At 34.7% G+C, this 15,829-nt stretch overlaps 1 protein-coding gene across 2 annotated transcripts in view; it reads right to left on the reverse strand.

Annotated features, from left to right (window-relative positions):
- Positions 1-2,576: 2,576 nt before the first annotated feature.
- Positions 2,577-15,829, reverse strand: part of PJA2 (praja ring finger ubiquitin ligase 2) — a 362,138-nt gene continuing 348,885 nt past the window's right edge. For both annotated transcript variants that reach the window (XM_068535711.1, XM_068535710.1), the window contains 3 exons: positions 8,600-8,714; positions 8,090-8,211; positions 2,577-5,757 (listed from right to left, as the gene is read on the reverse strand). In XM_068535711.1, coding sequence (XP_068391812.1) covers positions 5,632-5,757; positions 8,090-8,211; positions 8,600-8,714 — 363 coding nt within the window. In that variant the 3' untranslated portion in view covers positions 2,577-5,631. The remainder of the gene's footprint in view (positions 5,758-8,089; positions 8,212-8,599; positions 8,715-15,829) is intronic.

Genomic DNA, 15,829 nt, shown 5'->3' on the forward strand with positions numbered 1-15,829 from the left:
AAGGCTGATCACAATGGTGGTACGTAGTGAAGCCCCTTATAATTGTTGTAACACTTGAGGTCTTTTAACAAGAAAATGGAAATAGAATAGACAAGAGAACTAGGGCATAGCTTAAATGCCTGGAAAGAATTTAAAATACCATTTAAGGACTGAAATCAAAAAGAAACCCTGTGTCAAATGTTTGTTCCTAATGATGAAGCGATCTGGGGGTAAGTTCTCCACTCTGAGTGATTGCAACTGTGAGGGCAAATGTCCATGGCTTCCGAAGGAAGAAATCCAGAGACTTTTGGAAAGGGTAGGGCTAGTTGCTTATAGACAGATTATCTGCGTTAGTTAAGGTCTCATTGGTTGAAGGGACAAGAGGATGCCACACACCTCTCAGGCCAGAGAGAGTTTCTGCAGAATAATTTAAGGATCCCAAATAATACAGCAAAGGTAGGAAGTTCTCATCAGATCTTAATGGTGACTAAGAAACTTCACTAAGTAGGACATTATAACTTTGGTCAGCAGTATATTACTTAAGGCAAAAATGTCTCTCTGTAACAATTTAGCAAAATAATACAAAAAGGAAAAACTGACAAAATATTTTTCAGAATTTTAAAGACCCCCCACTTTTCCCATTTTTAAAACTCAGACTACATTTCAAACAACTTAGTAAATATTAACATTGATCATATAGGTTGTTCCTACCCAGGAAGGTGGCATGAACTACACAGAACCCTCAGGCTCTTGTTTAAGAACCAGGACTCAATTTTTTCATTTGTAAAAGTTGGAACAATATAAACTACGCTGCAGATTCATTATGAAGATTAGCTAAAACAGAAAGCCTAACACAATGTCTAATATTTAGCACTTCATAAATGGGAACTATTCTTATAATGTAAAAATGCATTTTTCTCAGTGAATCTTATTAAGAAGAATTGTTTTATAATCAAAGGAAAAGAAATAATGGTGGCTTGCATAATTTCTCTTACTGACAGTGAATGGCTAAGAGGTATTATCTTTCCAAAAAAATAAGATAAAGACCTCCCCTCTCTAATATTTACTAAAAAACTGCATATTGATTATAAACTAAGAATACAAAATGGAATTAATTGCCATATCCAGGCATGTAGCCATTTAGTAAAACTGACATTAATTAAATTTTATTTCTTTTGATTTAATAAAGTTTCCATGTCAAATTCTTTCCGCTCCTGAGAGGTGATTAAGATGCTTTTCTATTCCCCATGACTTTGCACATCAACAAAGAACATTTTTTTCAAACCTTTACCCATGCACAAACAGGAGTACTGAACCTTTAATTCAGTCTTTATACAGAAAACAGAAGCAGAGTGATTAAGTGACTTGTCAAGGTCATGTTACTTCAAATATCATTAATTTCTGAGAGGAAAAAAAGTAGATTCCAAAAATTAGAAAAATGAGGTTGACATTGATCACTTATCAAATTCTAGGGAAGATTAACAGATGGCATGTGAGCAGTTAGAAAAGGAGGTTGTATGGCTTCGCTAAGAGTGAAGCATTTCCGGCTAACTTCACTTATTTTCTTGATTTAATGTACTAGCAGATTAGGCTACTTCCATAGTGCTTGTCGACCAAACAGGACAAAATTTCTTATGGTGTCCTTTTAGGAACCATGAAGGAACAAAAGCACTTAAGGGACTGGTAGTTGCTTCAACAACTGTACCCAGAGTACTGACTGGTGGATGAAAGTCATCTAGAGGGCAGTCTACAGTGGCATTCTGAAGAGGGTCTGTATTTCATCCTGTTCTATTCAGTATTTATCAGTCACTTGGACAAAGCCACTAAACACCAAAGGCATGCTTCATCAAAATTGGGACTGATACAGGATGAGAGAAGAATCAGAATTCATATGGACCTTTACAAGTTAAATTTAGTAAGGATGAATGTAGTCCAATTGTGTTAAGAAGAAACTGTGTAAGTAATTATTAGGAACAGACTTGGCTTACCAGCAATACCTTGAAGTTTAGCAAGAGACAACAATGTGATATGCTTGCCTAATAATGATGGTAATGATAATAACATCAACATACACGAGTCGTAACAGTCATATGAGAATCACTTTGATGTTGGCAATAATGCTTCTGGACCTTGCTCTAGTCAGACAACAGAAGAACTGTGTTTAGTTCTGAGCAACACATTTTAAGTGAGGGATGGAAATAGCCAATGCCAGGCTGGTCTAGAATAGATATCATGCAAGATCTGAGAAAAGTGTGAAGCCTGAGGGAAGATAGGAAGAGGTGGCCACACAGAAGAGACAGAACCTTTCTGCCTAGCTTCACAGATGTGCTATTTATAGGAACATTTGGGTGATACTCTTCTAACGAAATCCAACCCTTGTAGGGGTGCTGAGTGGCTCCAACTCTGGAAGTCCATCAACCACTTCTGTACAGCTGAGGTCTCTTTTAGGGTTTTCCTTCTTAGATCACAGTTAAAGGACTATAAAATCATGTGCTCAGGAGCCTATTCCAGACTTCCTTAGTAGCTGTGTACTTTGCTATAAACACTAAATCCTCCAGGGGGTTACATTATAGAAGTGATAAGACTACACAATTAAATATTAGAAATGACCACTGAGTATATCCTGTTTATTGTTTATGATTTACACGAAAAATGATGGATTGGGGTTGTAGAACAATAAACCAATCATTGCGTTTAGACCTGGGCTTTTGAAAAACTTGCATTCCATTTTAACAGTTCACATATATTTAACAGTTTATATATAAATGCAGATCACAAAGAGTTAGTTAGCTTCGAGATAAACAATTAAGAAACACGAAAGAAAACCACATAGATCTACCTTTAAATATCAGCATTCAAATTACAAGAAAGAAGAAAACGTTTAAAAAAATAAAATTATTAGGTCAAGTCATTTAACATATAATAGAGAAATAAGAGAAACAATACTTTTATTAATATTTATAGTTCTAATTTACCTTCATATATTCTTTACTTTTTCAAAAGGAGCCAAGATGTGATCAAACAATATTTAGGTGTCCTAACTTGTCAGCCTCAGCTTATATCAGCTTGTTACAATGAAAATTCTAAAACCTCAATTTTCTTTTTAAAAGAATTTTTAAGCCAACTCTTATTCAACTTTTCTGCTTCATAGCAGCTGTTTACAGATAGTAGGGAGCCAAGAATGAAGGGCAGAAACAGATGGAAAGCAAAAAGTACAACAGCTATCTTAAGTTCAGCTCTCAACACTGCTGGTTGAATTTGGAACCAAAACCTCTTAACAACTGGCAGATAATAGCTAAATCTTAACAGCCAAAGAAGAAATATTTTCTTTGGGACAGCTGCTATCTAGGAGAAGAAAACCAAGGTCCCTTTATACTGCCTAAATATAATGTGTGGCTTATTACAGAGAAATCTGTAACAATGTCAGTTTAACCACTAAGTGTCACAACTGATCATTATTATTTAAAGGAAACAAACAACAACAATAAAAATCACACTAGCCACAAATTTCCACAATATACACATGAGAATTAATTTTAATTTGATTTGACTCCTTGACACTAACTGATCATCAATGAAATATGGTATGGAAAGATCACAGAGTAGAAAACAAGCAAAGATTAGTTTATACAACAGTGACTATATACATCAGAAGGAAAACGTGCTCCCTAATGCAACATTAAGGCTTGAATGTAAGCATTTCCAAAGTCACAGAAGCCCCAAAGAACCCCTAAATTACAAAGTCACCACATTACACGCATGCAATGTTCAGTTTTGTTTTACCCATAAAAGGATACACAGTATTTTGCTGTAAGTACCAGACACATTTACAATATATGCAAAAATTAGAATGCAAGTGTTATGTTCCTTATATTTAAGCCTCAAATATGCCAACAGTGAAAATACATTTATTTTTAAGAATGAAGAAAAGAGATGGAATATAAATATGCAGAGAAATTAATTACACAAATAAAATGTAATTTTGCATTTGGGAAGCCATATAAACATTCTTTTTATGTGTCTAAACTAAATTATCATTGTACTACTTGGATGGAGGTACACTCACTATGTGTTTTACTATTTTACTTGCTCAAATGTGGCATTCTAACACCCATCATTCTCTGGTGTTGATACCGAATCACATCCATAAGTTATAAATATTATGTCCATGTTGATACATACTTGCCTACTGGGTGTGATAACCTAAACAGAAAGCTGTGCGCTCTTCGTTTGGTTACATAATTACAAAGATGACCCTGTGGGTCAAGTTTCCCATTAAAAAAAATGTAAAGTAAGGAAAGCTGATTTCCTCACTTTTGTAAAAGCTTGTGAACAGATCTCTTTCAGAGGATAAATGTGAGGTCAGCATCTTCTTTTCTCTTTTAGAGAAAGGAAATTAAGAACGGAACTGTGTTACCTGTTCAGTTCTGTTCATACAGTCACTAGGCAATCACACAATCTATTCCTTTTTCACCCATGGAATAATTTGAAACTACTTGTTTTTATTTTAGTTCCAGGTGAATAATTTTCCCAAAATAAATTAGTGTAAAGAAACAAAGGCTGATAATGTAATATGACTAATCCTTGTTCAACAATATTTTAAAATAATAAATTATAACATAGTAAGGTTTAGATATGTTGTAAAAAGGTATGGCTAAATCTGTCCTGGACCCCATCAGTTTTATGCTTTATACAAGACAGCACAATTAATCTTCTAGTTTTTTAAGGATTCAGGTTTTCCTTCGGTATACAACAGAATGAGTGTTTTAAAACACTTTATGCTTGTTTTCAGACTTTCCAAAATATTTCAGAGCCAAAATTACCTTTAACTATATCCAGTATTACACAAATGTGCCATGAGTGTTCTGGACCTTCAAGTATAATTTTAACCAAACAGAAAGGATTTCATAAGGCCATCTAATTCATCTCACTGTACCAAGCACTGAGCACATGAGATTGTTTATATGCTTTACTAACCTTACTTTAAGCACATCCACCATTTCAAATATAATAACTTATTTTACTACCTAACCATTTCAAGGAGATTACATTTAAGATTTTAAAATTTTGTGATGCTCTAGCCAGAAGTTTTGTTTGGCATTCTAAAAAGTCCTAATTTTAAACAAAGATGAAAGAATAGGTTATCTTCTTATAAAACCACTCAGTATTATGAACCAAGAGGTTTTGATGAAGCAAAAGCAAAGGGACCAATGAAAAAGCATGCTTTAGAATTCTTTTTTATTTCCGACGAAACCAAATTTTACTACTGTTGTGATCACAATCTTCACATTTGATGCAAATAGGAAAGCTTAATTATAATCACTTAGTGGCAGTACTTCAGACAAAACCAATAATGTGTGCCACACAGATGATTATTTCTTCTGGATAAAGTTAATTGATAAGCTTGACATTACAATTAATAACATATTAAACTAAAGAAAATGAATGCACTACTTCAACATTCAGCTTGAAAATGTTTAGTACTTTCTGCAAACCTAAATTTAGTTTAGAAAGGTTAATATTCTCTTTCTAAACTATGGCATAGACTATATATAGCATTTTAAATATATTTATATATAATTATTTGCACATCAGATTTAGAAGGATCTGCAGATTTACTTTGATAGACCGATCTCATTCAAGTATTCAGGTTTAGGGGGCTTCTGCAGTACTGTCGTTTGCAGGTGGGGCATCATGATCAGGCTCAGAGGAAGCAGCTGCAGGTGTTTCCATCACAGCAGGTGGGAAATGACGGCGGCACACAGGGCACGTCCCTGACTGGGGGGAGAATAAAACAAGTTCACAGCCAATGGAAAGATCTTAACTGCTACAAAGTATCAGAACAGTATCATTATCCTCAAAACAAGTCAAATAACTTAAAAACAAAACCAAATAAACTTCAAATCCACACAGTACAGAGAGGCAAAATTTTGATGCTATTTCCTCTTCATCCCAATCAGACTCAATTTCTCTGAGGGTAAACAGTGTCTCCTAATCATGTCTGCATCTTTTAGGTCACGCATCTTTCATTTAGTGAGTATTAATTAAGAGTCTACTACATGCTCCACTTGGCACTGGTGCTACAACTGAATGCATGTGTTAGAGAAACCAGAGACCTAATTAATTCACATATTTATTATACCAAATTATCCCCCTAGGATCTTCCTCATATATACTAAAGCCTCACTTTAGTGTAGCACATCAAAGCAGATGGACCGCAGACCTTCTTTATAAGCCATATACTTCCTTTTCAAAAAGATATGGAGAGTTAGGTGCCTTCTAAATGATAAAACAAATCAATGAGGGAAGGTGGAACAGGGAAAGCAGTTAGACTGGGAGTACATTATTTTAGGACCAATGGAAGGTTATAGAGATGTGTCATCTGGCGATATGTTATCCCCTCACAAATCTTGTCTTTTTCCCAGAGATCTCCCGAATAGAAAAAAGGTTGAAGAAATCAGGCTGTTGAAGGTGACAAAGATTTAGAACTTGGAAACCTTCTCCCTAGAGGAATGGCTTCACAATAAGCTGCTTCCTGACGGGAGACAGACTAAAGAGATTATTACCTTGGGTTAAAGCAAAATCAATGACAATTCAAGATTGTACAACATACATAATATTTACAATTCAAGAATTTAATTCAGCAAATATTTATTGTGCACTTGCCAAACGGATGGGGCCAAAAGAGCAACATTTTAGAGTCAAATATATGAGTACAGTCTCAATCAACCACACACTAGCTGTGTAACCTTGGATGAATAACAATGATTGGAAAATGAGAATAAGGATACCAATATGTCCCAGAGTTACTGTTAGGATTAAATGGGAAAACACACATCAATCATCCAGCGATACGTGACACAGAGCAGGCACAGACAACACTAGCTCCTTCTTAAGGCTCTGATACTATTGTGGGAGTTTAAAAAAGATGATATTAAGGATCGAAAAGGTTGAATTTAAGCGGACCTACCTAGATCATCTATTCTTACAGTAAGGGGAAGATCACACCAGGCTAAGCAAACATAAGTAAATGTACAGAGGAGTAAATCTGACGAGATAGACTAGATCACAGAAGGCCTGGAAAGCCTAGACAGAAACTTTAGATTTTATAAAGGAATCAGGAACATTTCTGCACTGGATTTTAGATATTAACTAGAGTTTTGACAAAGATGAAGTAGCAGTAGAGGGGGAGCAACAGCAAAGAAAGAGAAAGGAAAGAAAAGAAGAGAGAAAGGAGAGGGTAGGAAGTAAGAGAGGAGAGAAGGAAGGGAGTGGTTATAGAGAAGAAAGGGAGCCATATCCGTAAGTAATTAAACTGGGAATGTGATTTGGGAATTTCTACTGGACTGCATGTAACTATCCTTTATGCAAGAATAGAATTCACTGAGAAGATTTAAGTAAAAACTTTTTTTTCTTAAGTAATTCAAATATACTTAAAAATTATTGGGTAAACATTGAAAAACATGAAAAAATTTATATGAAAAACATATAAAAACATATAAAACATATAAAAATTTGAATAGGAGGTACTTGGTAGGTTATTAAATATCATATACATTTTAAGTTTTAAAATATTTTCTTGTAGTATAGTTGATTTACAATGTTGTGTTAATTTTTGCTATATAGCAAAGTGATTCAGTTATACATATATATATTCTTTTTCATATTCTTTGCCATTACGGTTTATCCCAGGATATTAAATATAGTTCCCTGTGCTATACGGTAGGATCTTGTTGCTTTTCCTCATATACATTTTTAGAGATACCATCTCATATTAGAATATCTGTACACTGTTATAGTACTCTGAGTAGTCCTAAAGGCTTCTTTACTTAAGATATTCTTGAAAACATCAAATTTCAGGGATATAATCAAAGATCGAATTAGCCTGATCCTAAAATCATTTGCCTATATTGTTTTTAGACAATGTTAGTAAGGTAAAATAGTTTGATATATCACTAATCTGTAATCATTAAAAGGTAACCAATTTTAAACACTGAATTAAAAATTACTACGAGTATGTAGCTAAATAAAATAGGCTTAAAAGACACTACTATCATCATTAACTTGTAGGAGAAACTATTAACTTTAAAAAAGTAAATCTGCAACTCACCTTCTGCAGCCAAATTGAGACACAAGGTTTGTGAAAGAAATGATGACAGGGTAACTCTGTTGCTATATCATCCTTAATATACTCACTGCAACAGATTGGACAGCATTGCTCCTGACCAATAGCTGAAAACAAATAATTTGATTTACCAATCCCATAAAGTTCAATTTTAATGAAATTGAAAACCAACATATTGACTCATAGACAATACCTATGAAAGACAAAAGAACCAGACATTGGTGAATTAATTGGCAAAAGTGTTTCAGCTTAATACATGACAATCTGGAATTTAATAAACATTGCTTTTGTAGAAAAGTTGACTGGTGAACATTTGTCCCAGCCTATCACTTGATAAATTAAAAAATTCCACTAGGTAAAAGTTTGTCTGAATTAGGTTTCATACAAAATCTAATGAAAGTTTCTGACAGTCACTATTTTATCTTCTAGGTGCATTGGTAATATACTTGAATATGCAAAGTGTCAGTCAACATTAGAGATCAACTTTGCCCTTACCAGTGTGATCTTCAAGAACAAGGGTCTCTGGAAGACCATCAATGCTCTCCTTACTGGCTGGTGGATTGGCCACCTCAACATCCACTGCAAGAGACTCTAAATGTGCCAGGGCAGTCTGAAAATGAAAAGTCACATTTCTTTGTTAGGAAACACTTTTTAAAACAGTAACGAAAAACTATTTTTAAAGGTATCTTCCAAAATTATATCCACCATTATCCTCTTCCTACTGGTTTCTTTTGCTTCAGTCCCTGCCCTTTTTGCCTCCTTCCAAAAGAAACCATCACCAAACCAAAAAATCAAAAAACACAGGAAAAAAAATCCCTACTTTTCACAAGTACAACAAAAATCTATCTTGTCTCAATAACCATTTACTTGCCCATCGTACTTATATTTTCAAGAGTGGTTACCTCTTCCAACTTATGAGCTTATGTGTGAGATCAATAACATGAAAGAAAATAAATACTTTGGACAGGTTCAACTCATGAAAGATAAAATGTGGCCAAGGTTACAAGATGTTCAAGGTAGGGAAGCAAATAATGCATTCCTGAACGGCTGTATCTACTACTGGCATAGAGTCAGCACACCCACATTACTGGTTCACTAGTACTGGCACAACTCATTTTATTGCACTGTGCAGATACTGCATGTTTTTACAAATTGAAGGCTTCTGGCAGCCCTGGCTCAAACAAATCTATCAGTGCCACTTTTTCCAACAGCATTTCTCACTTCATGTCTCTGTGTCACATTCTGGTAATTCTCATAATATTTAAAACTTTTTCAATATTATTATAATTGTTATGGTGATCTGTGATCAGTGATCTTTGAGGTTACTACTATGACTCACCGAAGGCTAAGATGATGGTTAGCATTTTTTAGCAATAAAGTGTTTTTTAATTCAGGTATGTACTTTTTTTGGACATACTGCTATTGCACACTTAATTGACTACAGTATAGTGTAAACATAACTTTTATATGCACTGAGAAACCAAAAATTTGTGTGACTCGCTTTATTGTAGTGCTCTTGAACTGAACCTGTAATATCTCTGAGGTATGCCTGTATTCCTAGGTTATCTGGGTTGTGAACTTTATTTAGGGGTTCAAATGTCTGGAAAAAGTCACTAACAGGAATGGAAAGAACAGCAAATCATATGACCATCTAGTATGAGTCACCCTCATCCTTTTGTGGCTTGATTAGCCCTTATGGCTACAATTAGATTAGAACTGCAGATAGGACCTATAATCACAGGATCTAAAAGGTAGAAACACACCAAGTATCCACTGACAGATGAATGGATGAACAAAATGTGGTTAGTAAAGATAAATATTCAATATATAGTCAAATTCAGAATATTTTGATACCGTAATATGGTAGTATATTAACCACTTTACTAAGAATAAACGTTAAAGGACAAGAGTATTAAAAATAATTATACTACAATAACTTGTTAATGAATACTCAATATAAAAAAAGGTAAACTGTGACATCAAAAACATAAGACTGGGGAAATAAAAGGGTAGAGTTTTTGTAGGCAATTGAAGTTATCAGCATAAAGTAGGCTGTTAAGATGTTTTATGTAAACCTCATGGTAACCACAAAGCACAAGTCTACATTAGATTCACAAAAGGTAAAAAAATCACCAAGTCACAAAAGAAGACAATAAGAGAGGGAGAAAGTAACAAGGGAACTACAAAACAGCCAGAAAACATAAAAAGAAGGCATTAGTAAGTTCTTATCTATCAATCATTACTCTAATATAAAGGGACTAAATTCTCCAATCAAAAGGCATACAGTGGTGAATGGAAGAAAAAACAAGACCCAACTACATGCTGCCTGTAAGAGACTCACTTCAGCTTTAAGGAAACACATAGGCTCAAAGTGAAGGGATGGAAAAAGATACTCCATTCAAGTGGAAACCAAAGCGAGCAGGGGCAGCTATACTTATATCAGACAAAAGAGACTTTGAGCCAAAAATGGTAACAAGAGGCAAAGAAGATTATTATACAATGATAAAGAATCAACTCATCAAGAGAATACAACAATCATAAATGAATATGTACCAAAAAAAAGAGCACCTAAATATATTAAGCAAATAAAAACAGATCTGAAGTGAGATTAGACAACAATACGATATTAGGGGAGTTCAATATTTCACTTTCAGTAATGGAGACATCATCCGGACAGAAAACAAAAAGGAAATATTGGACTTGAACTATTCTTTAGGTAAAATGGACCTAACAGACCTGTATATTCCACAAAACAGCAGTGGAAGACACATTCTTCTTGAATGCACATGAAACATTATCCAGGTTAGATCATATATGTCACAAAATAAGTCTTGGCAAATTTGAGAAGACTGAAATCACACCAATTATCTTTCCTGACCAAAATGGCAAGAAATGAGAAATCAACAATAGGAAGAAAACTGGAAAATTCACAAATATGTGGAAATTAAACAACACACTCCTGAACAACCAATGAGGCAAGGAAGAAATCAGAAGATATCTTGAAACAAACAATAATGGAAACACAATATGCCAAAACTTATAGGACAAAACAAAAGCAGTTCTAAGAGGGAAGTGTATAGCAAAAAAATGCCTACATTAAGAAAAAGGAAATATACCAAACAACCTAACTTTACACCTCAAGGAAGTAGAAAATAGTTTGAAAATGTTTTTCAGAATATCTGAAAAAGAAACTGAGCTGAAAGTTATCAGGAGGAAGGAAGTAACAAAGATCAGAGCAGAAATAAGTGTGGAGACCAGAAAAATAGAAAATACCAACTAACACCTGTTTTTTTGAAAAAATAACATTGACAAGCCTTTAGTTAGACTAAGAAAAAAAGACAAGACCGAAATAAAATAATAAATGAAAGAGGAGACATTACAACTGATAACACAGAAATACAAAGTATCAGAGGAGACTATCATGAATAACTGTACACCAACAAATTGGATATATTAGAAGAGAAACATAAAACCTACCAAGAATGAATCATAAAGAAACAGAAATACTGAACAGACCAATACAAGTAAGGAGAATGAATCAGTAATCAAAAATCTCCCCCAGAAGCCCAGGATCAGATGGTTTCCCTTGGGAATTCTGCCAAACATTTAAAGAATTAATGCCAATCCTTCTCAAACTCTTTCAAGAGGAGGAGGGAATACTCCCAAACTCATTTTATGAGTCCAGCATTACTCTGATAGCAAAGCCAGTTCAGGACACAAGAGGCATACCTTGTTTCATTGAGTTCTGCTTCATTGCGCTTCACAGATATTGTGTTATTTACAAATTCAAGGTTTGTGGCAACCTTGCATTGTCAGATGATGGTTAGCTTTTTTAGCAATAAAGTATTTAAAAATTAAGGTATATACATTGTTTTTCTAGACATAATGCTATTGCCTACTTAATAGAGTAACTATAGTGTAAACATAACTTTTTATATGCACTGGGAAATGAAAAAATTTGTTGACTTGCTTTATTGTGATATTCACTTTACTGCGGTGGTCTGGAGCCAAACCCGCAATATCTCCGAGGTATGCCTGTACAAGAAAAGAAAGTTACAGCCCAATAATCCTGATGAACATAGATGCAAAAATCCTCAACAAAATAGTAACAGACCATATTCAACAGCACATAAATGGATCACACACCATGATCAAGTGATATTTATCCCTGCGATGCAAGGACGTTTCAACACATATGAATCAATAAATATGATACACCACATTTATAAAATGAAAAGATAAAAAGCATATGATCATCCCAATAGATGCAAAAAAAAAAAAAAAAGAAAAAGAAAACACTCATTTGACAAAACACAGAGTCCTTTCATGATAAAAAACTTTTCACAGATGGGTATAGAAGGAACATACCTCAACATAATAAAGGCACACAAAGCCCACAGTTAACATCATAATCAACAGTGAAAGGTGGAAAGTCTTCCCCCTAAAGTCAAGAACAAGACAAGGGTGCCCACTCTCACCACTCCTATTAAACATAGTACAGAAATCCTAGCCAGAGCCATCAGGCAAGAAAAATAAATAAAAGGCATCAAATTGGAAAGGAAGAAGTAGAAGTGTCTTTGTTTGCAGATAAGATCTTATATGTATAGAAATTCCTAGACTCCACAAAAAAAAAAAAAAAGTTAGAACTAATCAACAAATTCAGTAAAGTTGCAGGATACAAAATCAACATATAGAAATCACTTGTGTTTCTACACATTAATAATAAAATATCTGAAAAAGAAATTTTTAAAAATCCCATTCATGACAGCATAAAAAACTTAATACTTAGGAATAAACTCAAGCAAAGAGATGAAAGACCTATACACTGAAAACTATACCACTTTGCTGAAAGAAGACATGAATAATGCAAAGACATCCCATGTTCATGGATTGGAAGAATTAAAATATATGTTAAAATGTCCATACTACCTAAAGCAATATACAGGTTTAATGCAATCCCTATCAAAATTCCAATGGCATTTTTCACGGAAATAGAAAAAAATCTTAAAATTTGCACGGAACCACAAAAGATCCTGATCCTGAATAGCCAAAGCAAACAACAAAGCTGAAGGCATCACATTTCCTGATTTCAAACTGTACTACAAAACTATAGTAATTAAAACAGTATGGTACTGGCATAAAAACAGACATACAGACCAAATAACAGAATCAAGAGACCAGAAATAAACCCTGGCAAATACAAACAACTGATAAGGGAGCCAGGAATACTCAATGGGGAAAGGATAATCTCTTCAATAAATGGCACTGGGAAAACTGGATAATCACATGCATAAAGCTGAAACCCTACCTTTCACCACTCACAAAAATTAACTTGAAATGCAATAAAGACTTACACATAAGACCTGAAACTATAAAACTCCTAGAAGAAAATACTGAGAAAAAGTTCCTTGACATTGGTTTTGGCAATGATTTTCTGGATGTGACAACTAAAGCATAAGCAACAAAAGCAAAAATAAATAAGTGGACTACATTAAACTCAAAAGCTTCTGCATTGGAAAAAAAACCAACAAAATGAAAAGCCTAGCTACAAAGTGGGACAAAATATTTACAAATCATGTAACTGATAAGGGACCAATATTCAAAACATGTAAGGAACTTAAGAGCTAAAAAACAAACAATAAAAAAATGAGCAGAGGAACTGAACAAACATTTTTCCAAGGAAGACATACAAAAGGCCAACAGGTACATTAACAGACACTCAATATCACTAATCATCAGGGAAATGCAAATCAAAACCACAATGAGATACCACCCCACACCTGTTAGAATGGCTATCATGAAAAAGACAAGAAATCAAAGTGTTGGTAAAGCTGTGGAGATAAGGGAACCCTCATGCACTGTTGGTGGGAAGGTTAACTGATGCAGCGACTATGGAAAACAGCAGAAAGTTCCCCTCCCAAAATTAAAAATAGAACTACCATATGATCCAACACCCCACTTCTTGATAGTTATCTAAAGGAAATAAAATCAGGATCTTCACTGCAGTATTATTCACAATAGCTAAGATATAGAAACAACCTAAGCATCCACTTATGAATGAATGGATAAAGAAGGTGTGGTGTGTGTGTGTGTGTGTGTGTGTGTATAGACCTATCTATCTATAAAATGGAATATTATTTAGCCATGAGAAAAAAGGAAATCCTGCCATTTGTGACAACATGGATGAAACTTGAGGGCATTATGCTAAGTGAAATAAGTCAGAGAGAGAAACACAAATACTGTATAATATAACTTATACGCAGAATCTAAAAAAGGTGAACTCACGGAAACAGAGAGTAGAATGGTGGTTGCCAGAGACTGGGAGTTGGGGGAAATGGGCAGTTACCGGTCAAAGGGTACAAACTTCCAGTTATAAGATGAATAAGTTTTGGGGATCCATGGTAGCAAAGTGATTATAGATAACAAATTGTATTATATACTTGAAAGTTGGAAGAGAGTAAATCTTAAATGTTCTCACCACAAGAAAGAAATGGTAATTATGTGAGATGATGGAGGTTAACAACCCTACTGTGATAATAATTTCACAATATATAAGTTCAAATCAACACACTGTACACCTTAAACTTACACAATGTTACATGTTAAATACATCCCAATAAAGCTGGAAAAATGTGGTATACACATGCAATGGAGTAGAATTCAGCCTTGCAAAAGAAGGGAATTCTGACACATGCTAAAACAAGGATGAACACCGAAGGCATTATGCTAAGTGAAATAGGCCAGTTACAGAAGGATAAATATTGTATACCTGATATGAGGTACCTAAAGTAGTAAAATTCATAAGATAAACAGTAGAATGACAGTTGCCACAGGATGAGGAAAGGAGGGAATGTGGTTAATTGTTTATGTATAATGCCATTTAACTATATACTTAAAAGTGGATAGAATAGTAAATTTTACATTATGTGCCTGTTACCACAATAAAAAATAAAGAAACTAGGCTTCCTAGGTAGGAATAGGATTCTGCCTGATGGTTAACATTGCGTTCTCTTTGATGGCAAACATAATCTTTTGTATACTCCTCAAGATCTAGCCAAGATATTTTAGGAACTGTCTTTCCAAAAAGGATTTGAGATGACTTACAATAAAGGATAGGGCCAAGGCCAAAGCAAAGTCAGGACTAAAAAAAGAGCGAGCAAAATAAATTCATTGTAATAAAAGTTAATAAACATAGTTAATAACATTGAACACCATATTTGACTCTGGATTTGCAGATCGATATTGCAAAAAGAAAAAGTGTGCCAGTAACAGAATTATTGCCTCTGACAAATACACCTTTCATTTCTGTTCTGTGAAAATAGATCTGGGCCCTTTAAATATTTTTCCTTTGTCAGCTACCATGATCTTAGGCTCTGCAGGAGAGGGTGCTGGAGAGACATCACAGGAGGAAAGGGCTGTTCAGTTCTAGCGGGCTTGTTGGGAGCAGTGTGTGAGGCTCCCCTGTTGTGGGCTTCTGGAGCACAGACGGCTTCTGCACCAGGCTCCTCCAGCGTGAAAGGTTTCCCCAGCACCTGGATCCGGAAGCACATGCAGCTTCCCCAGTGCCTGACAGCTGCAGTATAAGGTGGCCAGCAGCTTCCCCTGGCACCCATCTTGGGTGGTTTTGTAGCAGGAGCACTTCCAGTTAGTCTCTTCCCTGTGAATAGTTTCTTTAGCACTCCAAAGGTAGATTTTTGCCAAGATCCAGAGGGCAGATTTCCAGCA

The sequence above is a fragment of the Eschrichtius robustus genome, chromosome 2 (genome assembly GCF_028021215.1).
Source record: "Eschrichtius robustus isolate mEscRob2 chromosome 2, mEscRob2.pri, whole genome shotgun sequence".
NCBI lineage: Eukaryota > Metazoa > Chordata > Mammalia > Artiodactyla > Eschrichtiidae > Eschrichtius > Eschrichtius robustus.